This window comes from Erythranthe guttata, chromosome 13 (assembly GCF_056151865.1).
Source record: "Erythranthe guttata isolate IM_541 chromosome 13, IM_541, whole genome shotgun sequence".
Lineage (NCBI taxonomy): Eukaryota > Viridiplantae > Streptophyta > Magnoliopsida > Lamiales > Phrymaceae > Erythranthe > Erythranthe guttata.
The window spans coordinates 31,605-49,549 of NC_142545.1; the positions used below are offsets into that span (position 1 = coordinate 31,605).

The 17,945-nt window shown below is 34.6% G+C and overlaps 2 protein-coding genes across 12 annotated transcripts; both read right to left on the reverse strand.

The window, feature by feature from the left end:
• Positions 1 to 79: 79 nt before the first annotated feature.
• Positions 80 to 11,118, reverse strand: LOC105951874 (protein CASP). Of its 11 annotated transcripts, none has more exons than XM_088812261.1 (21): positions 10,936 to 10,997; positions 10,660 to 10,714; positions 10,289 to 10,454; positions 10,051 to 10,161; positions 9,743 to 9,921; positions 9,120 to 9,269; positions 7,494 to 7,582; positions 7,213 to 7,322; positions 6,947 to 7,041; positions 5,932 to 5,987; positions 5,032 to 5,197; positions 4,052 to 4,144; positions 3,240 to 3,368; positions 2,490 to 2,609; positions 2,251 to 2,331; positions 1,265 to 1,372; positions 992 to 1,135; positions 820 to 921; positions 509 to 588; positions 338 to 430; positions 80 to 248 (listed from the first exon to the last, which is right to left on the reverse strand). In XM_088812261.1, the coding sequence occupies exons 3-21, from the start codon at positions 10,374 to 10,376 to the stop codon at positions 191 to 193; spliced, it is 2,052 nt and encodes a 683-aa protein (XP_088668387.1). In that variant the 5' UTR covers positions 10,377 to 10,454; positions 10,660 to 10,714; positions 10,936 to 10,997; the 3' UTR covers positions 80 to 190. The 11 variants fall into 11 exon arrangements, with proteins under 11 accessions (XP_088668387.1, XP_088668384.1, XP_088668383.1 ...); XM_088812258.1 differs by having other exon boundaries at positions 10,626 to 10,714; XM_088812257.1 differs by having other exon boundaries at positions 10,586 to 10,714.
• A 394-nt stretch (positions 11,119 to 11,512) lies between these two features.
• LOC105951875 (golgi-to-ER traffic-like protein) lies at positions 11,513 to 17,401 on the reverse strand. Its single transcript, XM_012975339.2, has 13 exons — positions 17,132 to 17,401; positions 16,867 to 16,973; positions 16,706 to 16,785; positions 16,550 to 16,628; positions 16,151 to 16,232; positions 15,121 to 15,277; positions 13,954 to 14,044; positions 13,682 to 13,765; positions 13,252 to 13,298; positions 12,259 to 12,387; positions 12,010 to 12,094; positions 11,824 to 11,904; positions 11,513 to 11,690 (listed from the first exon to the last, which is right to left on the reverse strand). The coding sequence occupies exons 2-13, from the start codon at positions 16,912 to 16,914 to the stop codon at positions 11,673 to 11,675; spliced, it is 981 nt and encodes a 326-aa protein (XP_012830793.1). The 5' UTR covers positions 16,915 to 16,973; positions 17,132 to 17,401; the 3' UTR covers positions 11,513 to 11,672.
• Between the last annotated feature and the right edge of the window lie 544 nt (positions 17,402 to 17,945).

A 17,945-nucleotide genomic window follows, 5' to 3' on the forward strand; every position in this document is an offset into this window, starting at 1 on the left:
AATTAATATTTGATGTTGGAAACTTGGAATTGGGTTCGAGCGAAGACCTCGGACTTGATTTCAGATGATGATGATGATATGCACGTCAATCGTCCATTCTATTACCAATATTTTATGAGATGTGATTTAACAAAACAATTCAAAACAGTGAGTGCAACTTCAAATGTCATTCGGAAAAGAAAAAAAAATGTTATTGAGGATGTGGAAGATTGACATTGTCCCCAATCAGAGTTTCTTCAGGTCCATGGCTGCAAACACAACATCAATTATTATCTAATCACCAAAAAAAAAAATTCAAAATTCAATTTTTATGTATCTGCAAAAGACAAAAAGTAACCTTAGGTAACTTAAGGCAGACATCCTGTACAGGCAGGTAAATACCAATACGTGCAGCCCAATCGTATAGAAAAACGCAAAGGTTCTCCCGTACCTGAAAACAATTTCAATCCTATAACATCCAAATTTCAATAATTTCACCAAGATATAGCCAACGGGAGGGAAACCATACTTGTTGCCAAGAAGAAACCGCCCACTGCTAAGGGTTATTTTATCCCGAAACCCCAGATCCTTGTACCTTTGATCTCTTTCCTGTTGTGCATAACCATTCAAAAACATATTTAAGAAAGGAAGGTCATCGTAGATAAAATGAAATGTGGCATCTTACCAGGCCACCAATGCATTATTAATCTAATAATTTATCATTCTTAAATTTTAAAGAGCAGTCAAAATTAATCAATTAAACGAAAAATATATTTGGACCAAGATTATCCACCCGTTAAAGGAGAGAAGAAGAAATTCTCCAATAAACAATCAGAATACCTTCTTCGAGAATGCAGCAAATGGGTTAATATCATCCTCATATATTTTCTTGTACTTCGATTCAACGTCCGAACTAAAACCACTCTCCAGATCTTCAGCATACTGAAATAAGGGTGACAGCTAAGTTAAGATGAGTATAAAGTGGATAAAACAAATATAATTTACTAGGTACCTTCTTTGATCCTCTGGATATCACTTTTTCAGAATTATAATCCTGAACATAGCGAATTTTTCCGTACAGTTTGACATTATCTGTTTTTGTTTTCTCAAGCTCAGTCGTCAGAGTTCCAATCTTCTCGTTCAATGTTCTTATTTCCTGGGGTTAATGTTAACTCAGTCGTTTAAATAACTAATAACTGACTAAAAACCGAGAAACATTAGATGTCTAAAGTTCCAGGCACAGAGCAAGAAAATATGTAGGTGGGCTGGGGGATTAAGGACAGACCTCTTCAGTCTCACGCAGACGTGCCCGGAATCGATCACGTTGATTGCAGATCACCTTAAGCATAGAGCTTTGATCTAGATCAGAGGGAGCACGCCTTTGTTCTGCATTCTGTCCGATGAAGGATTTAGCCACAACATTTGCAAAACAAGGTCCACGTGCATTTAGTACATAAACCATTTGATATGATGCACAACTCTTAATTGTTAAAACCATTTGAATAAATTAAGGGAATTCGATAAACTATCAACTATCCTTTCAGAACCAATATCATTTTACACAGTTGTTAATCCTAACAATGAAATAATATAAAATGTTGAATAAAAGCTTCAAAATAATTGAACTCGTATAAGGAATTCAGTTCTGCAAGATTGAACCTTCCAACCTTCTTCAATATCTAACCATAAGAAAATTCAATAAGTAATATTGACTTTTATTCATTACATTTCCTTTAACTAACCAAAAGTTGTCTATATTGCTTTGGGGAAAACACATGCCCAACATTTAAAAAATTAAATAGAAAATCCTCAAAATTAAACAAATGCACATTAGGAGATGTGGAATGATTGAATCCTCAAAATTTCAGAAATGCCTTGTCAAGAGTCACCATGTGGACTGATTACACTTATTAAGCACATATCCCGGATAACACTATCAGATATCATTGTGGAAAAACAGGTGCTATATTTGGAAGCATTTCTGGGGGTCATTTCCATTTCGGGTTGGGTGTTGAGGCATTTTGACAAATAAAAACAAAAGTTAAGGGAAAATTTTGAATTGTAGATTAAGGCAAAGTGGCAAAAATGATTTTTGGTAACATACAACCAGACAAACCAGTTTGGGCAGATAATGATAATGATCTTCTCAAAACAAAAAATGGAAAGAAAGAAAGAAAGAAAGAAAAGGATGATGATAATGAATATCAACATTGCAATGTCAATAACTTGAGATACATACACGCAAAGAAGCAGGACCGACATACAACTTACCTCGACTTGATTTGTGCCTCCAGACTCTGACAGGTCCCAGTCATCGAAAAAGTTGCCTTTTTTATCATTGGAATTATAACCCTGCATTGCATCTATTAATTAAAACTACATAGCACATAGGACAAATCAATTACATCACTGCAAAAACTTTAGACTACTAACAGTTTGGCAGATATAGCAGCAGGCCAGCAAGCAAAATGAAGTCATATTTTAATAGCAAAATCTAAAATGGAAATAACCTTTAGTATATCATCTTCGAGTTTCTGGATAAGCCTCTGCTGTTCATTGACTTGTGTCGTTAGTTCTCTGATCTTAACTTCAGCTGCTTCCAGCAAAGATGACTTTTCAGCAATTTTGACCTGCAAGGAGTAGAAAGACAACGGTGTGCCCAACTCAACTATAACAAGTTTTTTTTTAAATTTATGCAGTTCCCCTAATCCCTATGTACATGGTTAAAATTATACACAATTCAATCTGCAATTTCATCCTGTATCTTCGATAACGTAATAGCCTTCCCATAACTCAGATAAGTAAATGCCTTTCAAGGAATCCCTTTCACCTGAGGCTCGTAAATGCTTGTTTATAGATAGGATTGGTCTTCCAAAATATCTTTCATCATGAAGAAAAAATATAAGAGTTGAAGCCAGAAGTAGAAAAGGACGAGAAGGTTTATAAATATAATTGTATAGCTAGGAATTATTTCCCTGTTGCCAGAGATAGATATTTAGATTCTTATCAAAAAAAAAAAAAAAAAAGAGATAGACATTTAGATAGGAAATTTTCTTCTTCCGTGATTTTTATTCTCATTTTAGGGGTACTCTTTTCCTTGTGTAGGCCCACAAGGTTTTGGCGAGGCCCCCTTGTAATTCGTTTTTAATGGAATAAAAATCCTTTGGCCACATTTTTTTCAATATAATTCAGATAAGCAAGAGCCACTAATAACAAGAAATATCTCCTCACAGATAATCAGCTGGTGCAGAGCATCATACCTTATATTGTGTCAGTTCATGCTCCATTTTTCGGTTCTTGTCAAGAAGTAATGACTCCAGCTTGCTCATCTCCTCCCCACTTGTAGCTGCTTCCCAATCCTCAGCTTCAATTGAATTATAGCCGACAGCCTATGAAAATTACCATTTTTCATCAAACGTGATAGAGCACTCTTGGCAAAATTTTCAACACAATTTTCAAGGATATAATTCAGGGGTAAAGGTTTATTGGACCTCAATCTATGATTCAATTGTGTTTCTAAGAGGGCGTGTTTTTTCGAATAAGTATATGCTAGGTAATTCTAGTTGTCTTTTTATACATAGCCTTTGCAAAAAAATCATTTAGTGCGTTTGAAGGAAAGAATTTCCAAAGAAAAAATACTTGGAAGGATGTAAATAGGCCTATAATGAAAATAGACGAGGTAGAGAAGTCTAAAAACTGAGAATCCAGGTGCTATCATTGTCGAAGATCTAGAAAGACCCTAGAATTTAGAAAAGTTTGTTTTTAATAAATCTAAATAATGGACTAGGGGTGTTAGCTTGTTTGTAATTTTGTGGTTCAGTTATTTTATTTTATTGAGCAAGGTTGCGAATATAAGCCCTAGCCTTCGAATGCCTCCTCTGCAAATAATCAACTTTAGAAAAGAGCAAATTGAGAAAATATGCAGACTCTTGGACATAACTATGTCCCTAAGTTTTTCTCGTATATGTGTCAGTTTCAGGTTATACCATCAGGGAGGACGATTTGCATATACTCCTCAATCAAAGAAAGCTTATGTGAAATTACTTCATGAAGCTAGTGAAGTTCACATCACCTGCAAAATTTTTACTTTCTTACGCAAATCATCAACTAGTTTTTCTGTTGGCCTCGTATGAAGCTCTTTCTTCAACCCCTCAAGCTCAAATTCCTGTACTTTTTACAAATGAAAGAAGTAATAAGTAACCGAATACTAACAAACTTTTAATGAAGCTAGATATGAAAGAATCTGGATCTAAGGGAATTCATTAGAACGCATTTCCATAGAAAACTTGAAAAGAACAAGAATGTTGACCATCTAACTTTGTAAGTTAATCGGGGTATACTGCAATTCGCAAACAGAATAAGAAAGCTGGGCCATTCATGAAATATATTGCCTACATGTTAATATAAGCAATTAATACCAAGGTACTGAGAAGTAAGCTTTAACTTACAAGTAACGTGGTGACCAAATAAAAGAAAAAACTTTTGAAGCTATAATCTGCATCAATGCGACCAGGCCAGAGACATTTTGGTAAAATCAATTGGACTCCTAAACAACACTGACAATTCAAGGATGCAACTTAAAAAGGTATCTAGGTTAGTCATAGCATAATGTTTTGGTCAAAACTTGATATCCTACATTGTTGAATACATCATAAGCAGGTTATAAGACTCAATTTAAATCCTAATTCAGAGAATTAAGTTCTGATTTTAGTTTGTAACCAGTTGAATGCAGACGAAACAGAGACCTTCCTGCATCATGTATCTCTATTAATGTGACATAGATCAAATTCAGTATTATGAATGAAAAAGATTTGTCAAGTAATTCTTGTAGCAGAGAAATCAGCAAATCTTATAAAAAGAGAAATTCATTTGTCTGTCAAAGGACTGTATGCATTTTCCGGGTTAAGCTATATGAACTTATGATTGTAAATCACTTGTGTGGTTCGATGATATTTAAAAAACTGTTAAACTAATTATAGGTGTTATTTGGCTAGCACCCCCTTGACTTCCCTCTACAAGAAACTTCATAAAAATGAAATCCAAGGTAATTACCTTTTCATTGAGCAAAGCCTTCAACTTCTTCAGCTCATTCAAATGATAATCCCGTTCATTTGATAATGTTGCCTCAATATTATGAAGTTCCGTATTCAATTCAGATATTATCTTGTCCTTTGCACTAAGGGAATTCTCAAGCATGGTGTTTGCATCCAAACTATCACTGCAGCAGGAGTAACAGACAGTTTAAGCAGTGCATAACATGAAAAAAGGATAGCTCCAAATCCTAGAGAGGAGGGTATTTAGCATGTCCATTAATCAATGTAAGAAGGAGATAAGTAACCAAAATGAACTGCTTCCATGTAACATGATAAACTGCATTATATTGATATGGTTTCATCAGTTCTTTTAGATGTACGCTAGTAAGTTAGAATCCTTTTCTTACCCTTAATTAGACAACAATATACAGTAATAGTATACCCTTCTACCCTATCTTGCTGGAGCTAGAAGTAGAATGAGAAGAAATATATCGCAACTTTTAGCAACTAAAAACTGGCAGCTGTTTTAATCCCTCGTGCATTATTTCCCTTGATCTACTTATCAGCTTAATTCTTTTGGGTGAAGTCTTTGTTCACCATGGTGATAGAGTCGGGCAAACAAGTGTTCCTGTGTGCCACCATTTACGAGAAAAAGTACCACTTGAAAAGCTTTGGAGTAAAATGTTATTCGCTAGCACGTGATGATCAATATATTAAGTATTAAATGACACACATCTATAGCAACTCAGGCTTTTACATGAGATACTCATTATCATAAAGTGAAGTTAAACGTACATAGCACAAAAGATAATGCATACGCCTGATGCACAATGTTGTTGACTTCAGATTGACCATCAAAAAGACACAATTATGAAAATAAAGATAATCCTCAATGCATGCATTATACCTAATTCCATACCTTTTCTTATGTCCACTCTCTTCATTTGCTGATTGTAGCTGAGACTGCAAAAGGCCCTGATCAAGAATGCAACAAGAATTGTCAATTAGTAACATTTAAATAAAAATCTTTACAACTTTCAACAGAAGCAGTTGCGCTATTCAGTTGATGCTCACACTACATTTATTCTAAATATCAAATCAGCAAATGCTTGTAAACACATGTGCACAACATCAGCAGCAAGTCAAAAACTGATATTGCTCATAAACTGGCAAAAAGGCTAAGTCAAAACTCTGATTCTTTAGCTGGAATGCTTAGGTTATGTTTGTTAATGTATTCAAATTCTAGAATTAAAAAATATGTGCTTGTTTTGCATTTCAAAATTCTCTCGTTTTCAATCTCAAAAACTAAAACAAAATCTTCCAACACTTTTAGACATGGTTTCACTCTAAACCAACCCCCCCCCCCCCCCCCCCCCCCCCCCCCTCCCCCAACCCAAATTACATTTACACATAATTTGGTTGCTACCTTGGAAAAAATTATAAACAAACACTCAATTTTTTTTCCCAAAACCAAATGGAAATCTACTCCATAAATGTAAACTAACATAGCCTATAGCCAACCAAACTTGCTTCAACAAATCTAATGACCTAGGCAAGATTAGAGTGGAATATCATAAATAAATCATAGAGGAAGTGCATTAAGTCACAGGTCTTTTTTCACAGAAAAAAGTTCTATTTTCATAATTGACGGTGTCAAAAACTTCCAAATTGCAACTATGAGCTTTTTTTCATTTTTTTTTTCTAGTAAGAAGAATATGGTTCTGGTCAGCATGACAAGGTATACAACTAAAGTCCAATTGAAGTGCCTTCAGTTGTTCATGCCTGATGAAAACTCGACAAAGCCTCGCCAGATTGGACACATGTAAAAGCTAAACCACAGAGGATAAACTCTTATTTGTCATGACAACATTATCAGGCTAATGGCCAAACAAATTAAGAATGCAGTTTCTGCATAAAAAAACATTCTGGGTCACCTTCTCTCTTTCAAGACTTAGAAGACGAGTTTGAGCATGTTCAACTTCATCCATTAAAAGATTAACTTCTGATTGCTTCCCAGCTCTTTCCTCCTCTGAGATCACAGAAACAGTAGAGTTAAACAAACTGCTTTAAGAGGACTGGCTCAATTAACTTATTAAAGAGGAAAAAAGGAAGTGTAATACATGCACTCAACCACTAACATGTATCGTGGATGTAATAATAATGAAAAGAAAAGATACAGATATCTGAAAAGTATTTTGACCTGATTGGGCACGAAGCTCAAACAACTGGCTCTGCGCAAACTCATGTAGTTTTCGTATAGTGGAAACACTATCTTGAGCTTGGCGTAATTGATCTTGTAACATTCTTTCCCTGCACCATTAAAAGTTCATGCAGTGGTATTTGCAAAGCATGAGAGAGAAGTCATGTCCCCTCAGGAAATGGTATTTTTTCCACTTGCCGGAAAAAGCAACATATTTACACTTTTAATGCTAAGAAATTACAGATGAAAGTAAAATGGCATCTGAAGTCGTAATGTAGTACCTTTCTTTTAGAACCTCCATTGTTTTTTGATTCTCTTCAGCCAAATTGCGTTGCTTAATCTCAACAATTTCTTTAACTTTTTCCTCCATCTTAATCAACGTTAAAAAACATACATCCAATTAGTTGTCATGCTACTTGCTTTTTGTAAAATTCAATGGAAGTCCACACCATGAATCAAACAGAAACCAAAACAAGTGAACATGCATTAGAGATGGAGCAAGAGATAAACTAAAATTATTTTATAACTGAGGACTTACAAGTTACAAGAAGGTAAAATGGGTTATCATGCTCGCAACTGGATTTTAATTTTTCTTAGCATACAAAAAAAGCAACGTATTCTTTTACTACTGTTTGAAGTTTGAATAACTAGTAGGTCACCCTTAATACTGCCACAGTGACTTGATATCTCGGGAGGATCTTGTAGTAATAATCTCACATAAATTGCCAGAACTGAAGAATTATCCCTGTTTCTTAATAGGTTCATTTAATTTATCCCAACCCCCTCCCCTGCGGCCTTGTTAGGTGGAAGAACTGGAACCAAAGTTCCACTCTGATCTGAAAAAATCCACTGATCTCATGTTTGCTAACTCACACTGAGGTACACTTCTTGAAAAACTAAAACGTATGTGTGTGTGTATATATATATATATATATATATGGAGAGAGAGAGAGAGAGAGAGAGAGAGTAAAATTTCCGGACTTCGCCTTACATAGCCTATTCCCAATAAATAGCGAACAAAAGAATGTTTACTGTAATAAAATAACTTCAAATTCGAATTTAACCTCCTCCTGTTTATTCTCCCGATACCAAATAACCCCTTAACAAACCATACTCCTTTCTATCAACAAGATCAAATAGAAGAACTTACACACAGCAATTACCATCAAATGCTATCCACATAAACCACACTACCCCCAGCCCCACTACGACTTCTCAATTACCAATTCCCAGTCATATTGAAGAAAAAAAAAAGGAGCACGCGGAAGAAAGAAAAACAATATATCAACCCACCAGAAAAAAAAAGAAAAAAAAAAGCAAATGAACACACAAAAACAACTGATTTTCATCACAGTAATCTGCTTAGTGTTTGTGCCTCCTGGACCTGGCACTACAAGGATTCACATTAGTCTACCTCAAGAAACAGTTATGTCAGCACACGCAAATGAGGATTTCCTCCATCTGCATGGGGGATAAAAGCAGTGAACCAGGAGTGCGATTGTTATTTGGTTTCATTAGGCAATCATAAATGACTTACTTGATGAAATAAGTTCTAATTTGACCCTAAAAACTAGATCAATAAAAATTTGATACCTACAAACACCCACAAAATTACCAGATTCAGTAAAAATTAAAGTAAGATGACAAATCCAATTTTCAATCTCTTCACCATTCTAGAGTCATTCATCAATGATACTAATTCCCATGACAAATATGCTTAAATTTTCACGTCATTTTCTTAAGCACGTTTATATTCGTATTGAGATACTATTTTACTTTTCAAAGATATATATTGACAGTTACTTTTTATGATCAAACCAACCTAACTATCCCAGAATACCACAACAAATATCAATATAGCAGCTAAGAGTGCCAAAAATTGTTTATCATAGCATAGAGATAATCACCTGCTGTTCTAACTGGCGGGTGCGCTCTTCAAGTCTTCTTATTGTTGACTGTTGATTTTTCAGATGAGTTGATTCAGTGCGAAATTCTTCAAGCTCAACTTTCATCTTTCTGTTTTCAGAGTCTAGTTCGGATAGTTTGGCATCCTTATCCTGCACAAGGACGTTAGGTCGGAAAGAAGCAAACATAGAGGTTCAGGAGGTGCAAGAGAGCATCACATAGAAGTGGAAATTTGCACTGAACATGCATGAATTCCACTGATGTAAATTCTTAAAATATAAGATGTAGAGGATTAATACATCTGCAGTAGCAAATACCACGTCTTAGATGTCACATATCAACCAAACAAACCAAAAGTGGGCTATGTGAACCTTACCAAAATGGGGTCCAAACTCAAAACAGCTTTTTATGTAATGCTACTACGAACCAATTTCGAAGAACAAACCTAGATATTTGCTGACACGATGTCACATATCTCATATTTAGCTTAAAGTGAAAACCAGGTTGTTATGTACACAGCATAAAGTAAGTTCACTATGTTCAGGTCACATAAAAGCATTAGATCTCATGGAATTGGGAGAAAAGACTAATAATTCTAAAGAACAATTCATAGAAAGGTACTTACTGCAATGGAAGCAAGAACCGGGCAAGGATCTGGTGCTTCATAAAGTTTCTGGTAAATGTTTAGAAAAGCATTTTCTCCAAATTTTGCTCTCTTGGTAAGTTTATCAACCTCATCTTGATAACCCTTGAGTAGAGAGTTGAATAACACCAATTTATCTTCATTTGAAGCTTTCTTGAAGTCTGTCAAGAGTGAAGTTTCAAATTGAAGATGATTAGGGTTAGATAGTTATCACAGTGTCCAACAATCGAGGAAAGGTGATGAACGAAAAGAAAACATAATGAAGAATAATACAATAGTGAAAGAAATACCTCTAGTACTCTCTGCAAGCTTCCGACGGCTTTTCTGACTGTTTTCCTGATTTTCGGCAATTCTAAGCCCTTGTTCATCTAGGATGGTCCTTTCTTTCTCTAAATCAAAATCTGGTAGAGCAGGATAACATCATTAAAATTTTAATATTCCAATTCCTGCCCCAACAATATATATGCTCCAACAGGCAACGCAACACAACACAACCAGATGAAAAAAATTGAAGGAACAATAAAGTACCTTTCCAGAAAGTAGCGACAGCAGATACAGGGGTAGAGGAAGACGACGAGTTAACCTTTTCTCTCTCTGATCCTTGCGACCCCTCCATTGCTGATCCACCAAACTTTAGTTTTGTCAACTGCGTTCAATTGTTAGACTCGAGCGTTGCAATCCGGCATAACAACACCTGCACCAAATCGACGAGGAACGATGTATATATTATTACTAAATAAATCAAGGAATCAAACCCAAACGAAAAACTACATTAGGTTAAGAATCTTGTTAGGTTTTCCGATTCACAATATCAGAATTACAGGCCTAAAATGGATGGATGGATGGATCGATCGATCGATCTCACCCTACAGCTTCCGGTGAGAATTATTGATAGTGACCTGGAACTTGACAACTGTGAAATGTTTCCAATTCTTCAAACCACCAGTGATTTTTCTGACAATTCACAGATTCAGGTAAGATATAAGATATAACTTATCCTTCTTCAATGAAATTTCATCATTCTCCCGTTACATGACCAATATTTTTCTATTTACACTAACTACCTTTGCACTCTTCAGTCACACTATCATAAATTATTATTTAAGAAAACAATATATATATTCAAATTCGTAGTATTTGTTTTGATGATTGATTCATTTCATATTTCATCATACCTCTATCTCTCATTATAAGTGTGTTTTGTTGTATTTCAAATAGCGATCTTAATAATGTTTTCAATTTTAAAGTAGTGAGCTCGGTTATTTATATGCTACACCCGGTGAAGGTTAAAATTTTACTTTCTTTTCTCTTCTCCATCTCATCATACCCTTATAGATTTTACAGCACCGTCCCCAACCTCAGAGCTGATGATTATGTACAGAATCGGCCCTGAAGAACCATTCACACACATTTATGAGAGAGGAAGGGGATAGAGAGAGAAGTTGTGTGTGTCATATGTGTTTAATTCTTTTCATTTTTGCCATTATTTTATGTAATTGAATTTGGTCTCTGGAAGAATTTGGAGGACATAGGCATTTCAAGCCATGTGATTGCATTTGATCTTATTATAAGCTACAAGTTAGTTACGCGTGTTTAACATACATACATAATCAACGAAATTCGATAGATAAATAAAGTATCCTAAATGTTTTTGAACTATTAAACTCTGATTGATATATCATCTCTAATTTTTGTTCTCAGGTCATGGAGATGGCCAGGGGAGACCGATACGTTTGAAAGGAATATAGCAAATTCCAGAAAAAGATACATCCATTCCATAAATAACAAGTAAGAACCCGAAAATAAAAATACAACATTCTTTTTTTCCTAATCCATGACACTGACAAAAATATATAAGTTTAATTTAAACAGTTTTTTTGGATTAATCATAGTAATGCACATCGTTAAGGTACTAATCTCCTGACATCATCTGCAAAACAGGGAACCAAGTTGTGTAAGTATTTAACATGTACAATGTTTGGTACTTGTATTAAAAATAAAATAAAAACACACTGCCTTCATTTGAAATTAAAAAAATAAACCTTAGAGGTGGTATTAATTACCTTAAACAACTCCCCAAACATTCCTGGCATTTGATTTCTACGTTGTACTCCATAAAACTTCTCAGCCACTTCATCAAGCAACTAATCCATCGTGTCAACAAAAGTAGAAACGTGCAATTGCACAGTCAGCTATTTGCTTGCAGGGCAAAACATACTTCATTAAAGATAGGACTATAAACTACATACTTCACTAAAGATAGGTTCTCTGTCTATGCTAGACTTGTACCGTTGTCTCAACATATTGAAAAGAGGCAAAGCATCTCTCTGCAACCTGCATTACAATATGGAAAGAATGCTCAAGCATTTAGCCGTTTCGTCTCACCGATTACAGGCTTGAGAGCCTGTTTGATTTTTTAGCTTCCTATATTTCGGCATATTACCAAAATGAAATGATATCCATCAAGGAAAGAAGAAAAATAAATCAATGCTGCTTACGTCTTTAGAAGATAACTTATGAGCTCCATTAATTCCGATCGAGGGAAATCAACCTCTCGAAATTGCACTTGTTTCTTCATCTCATCCATAAGGACATTAGCATCTCTCAGATTACCTAGAGCCAGATACCTATGTAGGAGAAAATAATGTTTAATTTATTACAGTTGCCTTAACATGAATCTCTGCTAAATAAATACCTAGAAGGCTTCAAGCAACAAGGGAACAAGCAGAAACCTAAATTATTATTACTTTATTCAGCACCAAGGATATAACAAAGGTCGTATAATGATTCTTTAAATCTCTGAGATCTAGATGGAGCCAACTAAACATAATTCTGTGAGCAAGTGACAGCAAATAGTGCCTCTACAGTCTACAGTGTTGATAAGAAAAAATATCCAAAGCCAAGGATCATTGAGAAAGGACAGCTACGAATCCAGTAAGATTTAAGCATATGATAGTGTGTTGTCAGCCCTTAGACTTGAAGCATCAAATATTGTGCTTTTATTTATCTCTATTTTGCATGAAAATAACATACGGAACAATTCTGATGCAATATATCAATATATGGAGATCAATAAGTGCCAACAAAGAATCAGTCTCCTAAGTAGTTTCAGAATACTTGAATTTGAAAATCCTTAGCTAATGTCTGGATTAATATTTAGAGAAGAGTTCTCTAATTTTTACCATCTAGTCAAATTACTAGAATATTATTTTCAAAATAATCTGTAACTAAGTGAATTTTTTAACTATTCACCAATTTCCTTTTACATCTCCAAAAAAACAATTTGGGAAGTATTGTGAATCACATAAACAGGATCCAATCCAGTGAATTTTATGTTGACCTAGTTGATCAAAGACTACAGGCAAATCTGCAAACATCATAGATACCAAAAAATAATATTTGTTCAGAGTTACTAATCAAATACATGGGACAAGTACAACTCTTACTATCAACTTTTTGACTACAGTCATTCTAATACCAAAAGAACTTACATCAGAACAGCGCGTGCAACAGCAAGATCATCTTCACCGGGATAACACTACAGTTTCAAGTTTCAAGATAGATCAATATTGTATGCTAAATATAATAGTTAGATCGATCAACATTAGAAATGGTACATGATCCATATGAAAGACTTAATACATAAAATAAATTGTAATTGAAAAGATTATAACATTATAGTTTACTACTCAGCGCCCTTCAACATAAGTATTCGAAAGCCCAACTGTAGTACAACTATATATAAATTTAATCTTAATTTATATTTCGAAGACTTTCCAATTTCACAATAATTAGTGATACATAAGCTAGAATAAATAAAAAATGTTCTCCATTATAATATGGAAAAGAGTGAATGGTCAATAAGTTTCAAATTTTCAGTTCAAAAATATATATTCAAAATTGAGAGGTAGAAGGCCGAACCTTGCCCATGAAATTGACTAGAGTTGAAGCAAAATTCTTTGGATTCTTCCCTCGAACAAAATGATAAGACACTTTGGCCATATCCTATATCAATGGACATGATTTTAGAGCACAATGAATAAACTCAGCATCAATCCTAAAGGAACCACCAGGCTCCTGAATGATGATCACTTAATTGCTAATATTTATAATAGTGCCCGTTAAACCGAAGCATAGTTAGCAATATAATAAACATAAAAAAATGATGTCTCTAATGGTGAAATTCAATATACCAATTCAGGAGATTCTGAATATATGTAATCAGCTAGCATGTCGTGAATTTCAGGAGATCCGCTCTTACGTGCTCCAAATTCAATAGACCATCTATAGAGAAGAGAACAATTTTGTCAGTACATTTCAGGCTAAAAACAACAATAAGCATAAAAATTACAGAACCAGACACTAATGTCATCACTTGTAGCTATTGCAAACCAAATTGACTTCCCAAGATCCAGAATTTTATATTAGGATTCAAGCAGATTGATGGATGATAATAATTGTTTCACATGATAAATGATAAATCTGCCACTCCCTCTTCAACTCTAGTCCTCAACAGAAGATGTAAAAGAGATTTCTTTTGCATATCTTCTTCATAAGAGAGGACTTGAGAAACAAGAGCGATTTACTACTCAAATAAAATGCTGTTAACAAGAAGCTGCCTGTTTTGCTACACAACAACAAACTCATTTCTGCATCACTAATCATTCTTGAATACATCGATTAGTACTGGTATCCGACGCTGCTGCCCCGTGATCCCTATCAAAGGGCTAAAGTTCGTTTCTGAGCTAGTTACTATGTGAAAAAAGTAACTATATATTTTCACATATTTTGTAATATGCAGTATAAGGTTAGCATGATCAAAATCAAATTACTCATATCTGGCGGCACAGATAGAAAGAAGGCAATGGAAGAGTTCCATGCGACGCTGAAAACAAAGGAATGCAAAAGTCAAACAACGGTTGAAGTATTTAGGATATTTTACCTCTAGGTTGGCAATTTTTTATTCTCATTCTCATTTCACACATTGACATGCGCGCTTCGACTTATTTCCACAAATTTGCTATCCAGTAACACATTTTCAATTTCATACATAATCCAATAAAATGCTCTAGATATAAACCCCAAGCAACTAACTTTATGAACCCTTGTAAAATATTCCAAAAAAGGTCGCAGCTAGACACTCAATGATCGAACAAAGGCAAGAGTTCTTAATTGTTATCGTCCACAAATGTTGTCAATTTCTGAGGTCTCTATTTTATAAGTTAATCTATGCCGCCGAAATATAACAGCTTGCATCAGTTAGATCCTAGAGGCAATTATTTTTCAGAATTATCCTCTATTGCTCCAAAAGATAAAGTGGGAGTATCTTATAGCATAAAAAATGAAGCAGTGTATCTCACTTTATAGCAGCCTTCAAAAAGGACGAGCAGCCCTCTGCACGTGTTTTTGCAGCTCCAAGAGCTTCAGAAAGTCCCTGCATATCATCATCCTCAGCTAGGTCCAAGTGCTGTGGCACAGATATCCGAGGAAACTTCTTATATATTTTCCTGATACGATCTGAAATGGACTTTTCAGATATACACACACACATACATATATAAGATAGAACTAAATTATTAAGTTACGATAGAAAAGGCTTTGGAGGTTGCCTGGTCAAACTCAAATACTGCCAGCATTAATGTTGATCAGCTATTTCACAAAGGACTAGTTACCAATCAGAGTACTAAGTTATTAGTTCGGAAATGCCTATGAAGGATTATTTCAAGTAACAGAGTAGATTTCCAAGCAGTGATTTGATAATAGTACATTAGAGTTATACCAACTCCAGAACCTCTTATACCATATTAGAAGTGACAAATCTCCCATCGATGGGAGCTCGTACTTATTACTTGATGAGCAAATTAAGCATGAACACATACCTAATCGTCTAAATAACTTGGCAATATTTTTGCTATTACAATGTTTAAACATTGATGGTTCTTTAGTATAGAAAACAAACAGAATATAACTCCTTTAGTTTCCTTCCATAAAAATCGAAAGTAAAATAGAGAATCCCATGTGCCTCTAGTCTAGAGGAAGGATTTGATATTTTGATTTAAGCCCCTTCCTTCCCCTCCAAGCCCCCCTCACCCTCTTAATCCCACACATATCCTAGAACAAATTTTCACCTACAAGAAAATGATTATTAGTAGATAACTAATAGTGAAGCATCAGAGTGACTGCAGTCATTCATGTTGCCCAAATTCTTAGCGTAACCCAGAACAACTAAGCAAAGATGTAATAGTACGGGGACATAATTAATATATATTAATTTCACTAAAATAATGTATGACTAAATGTGGTCCAACATGTAAAGTTGATATACAAAAATGTCAATAAAGTGCCAGTGCTGAAAGCGGTAAGAAGTCAATCTTAAAAGAAGGAACTGACCAAGAGTATCATCGTCGTAAGGAAATTTTCCTTTAACAAGTGTTTCAACAAACAAGACAGCGAGCTCAACTCCACAAGTAACCTAGAAAATAAAAAGTTGAAGTTTTTTAAATTGAACTTGAGGAATAACAGGTGATTAGATTATTTCATCCGTTCTAATCAAATAACAAAGTCATGAAGCTTGAAAATCCTAATAGAAGCAAACCAAAACTACCATGCTGATTAATATATGTGTAGTATTGATGAAATTTCTGTAATACCATTTATCCATTACAAATTCTTGCATGAAACTCGAGATATTATGGATGTTATAAGGTTAGAACTTTATGAGGAACTGACATGGACTCTGAATCCAATATTTTGTTGCGTCAGAAAACATCAAAATAAGAAAATTCTGACCTGCCCATTCTCTAACTGTATGCAGGCACCTGAGTGGAAAATATCCAAGGCCTCTAAATACCTATCCCCTGAAATATATCTGCAACCAATTAAAAGAAAGAATATGAACATACATCAGACAGACAAAGAAAAGAAATAGTAGGTAAAAAAACATACCTTGCACCAAAAGATTTATACATCTGCTGAGCACCATAGCAGTTTCCTTCATCTACAACTTTCTTAATCTTGTCAATATTCTGCAAATGAACAACATTATATCCAATAACAGTAACAGCACATATTTAAAAAAGGGGAATGAATAATCATGAGACTCCTACCTCCTGAGCCGGTGCAAGTGCAATCCGCTTAGCTCTTTCTCGCGACATTGTTATTCTTAATTTTTAGGGGAAAAAAAATATCTCAATTTTAGAGGGCAGGGCACGATCTACAGCATCACAATATCAATTCATTAACACATATGCACAACAAACAATTCGACCCGAAAATTATGTTGAAACGAACAAAAAAATAGAAGAAGAATAAATACGGAAAAAAAAATAATAAATCGAGAATGGAATCTGAAAAACAGGTAAAATAAATTACCTAGGGTAATAAGCAGGAAGCAAAGCAGAGATAACTGAAGAAGAAAAGATGGATTCGAAGTACTTGATTCTGGTCTCACTTTCGTTTTTCTTCTTCTCGAATGGCCTTTTTGTGAATCAACTTAAAACACAACCGGTATATATACTTTATATATAGATAGCATCAAATTAACCCATGATTCATGATATGGATCTTTATTTAAAAATGAAAAATATCACCGTGTCGATTTATATACATGTTAGCGAAAATTTGAGATGTTAACAATATTCTAAAAATTAATTATAAGTTATAAGTATCAATTATATTGAGCACGCTCGATGAATATGACTTTGGCTATATGGGCTAAGCCCATATGAAAATAAATTAAGGCCCAGATACAAAATGATCGACATCTTAACTCTTAAGCGAGGTAAGGTTCCAGTAAACCTAAAACCCCATTGATAACGGCTCCAAAAGCTGAAATCCCTAAAAAGCAAAACGACTCCAAGGTAAGATATCTCTATAACATAAAGGGGTATTTTCGTCAGATTTTGAAAAAATGTAACGATAGGGGTATTTTTGTATTTATGTGTAGTACAAAGAGTATATGATACAAAGTCCATAGTACAATGTGTTTTTATATTTAACCCTATAATAAAAGACAACCCTTTAGAAAAGGGTTTTCTTCCTCCTCTAATTTGATAGTCGGAGCTTCTACGCCGAAAAACCTTCTCAGTACATTGGCGCATCGGGATTCCGGAGAGCTTGGAGGTTGATCTGAAGGAACATGGCTGACATCACTCTTGTTATCATCTTATCAAAGGATCAAGAATAA

Bases quoted from the DNA above. Each gene is read 5' to 3' on its own strand.
- LOC105951875 (XM_012975339.2), bottom strand. From the start codon at position 16,914: ATGTCGCGAGAAAGAGCTAAGCGGATTGCACTTGCACCGGCTCAGGAG. The intron at 16,786-16,866 runs GTAGGAGTCTCA...GTTCATTTGCAG, and splicing joins CACTTGCACCGGCTCAGGAG to AATATTGACAAGATTAAGAA. The intron at 11,905-12,009 runs GTATGTAGTTTA...ACGATGGATTAG, and splicing joins GAGAACCTATCTTTAGTGAA to TTGCTTGATGAAGTGGCTGA.
- LOC105951874 (XM_088812262.1), bottom strand. From the start codon at position 10,376: ATGGAGGGGTCGCAAGGATCAGAGAGAGAAAAGGTTAACTCGTCGTCT. The intron at 7,323-7,493 runs GTACTACATTAC...TTAATGGTGCAG, and splicing joins ATGGAGGTTCTAAAAGAAAG to GGAAAGAATGTTACAAGATC. The intron at 3,369-4,051 runs GTGATGTGAACT...TAATTTTCATAG, and splicing joins AGAAAGTAAAAATTTTGCAG to GCTGTCGGCTATAATTCAAT.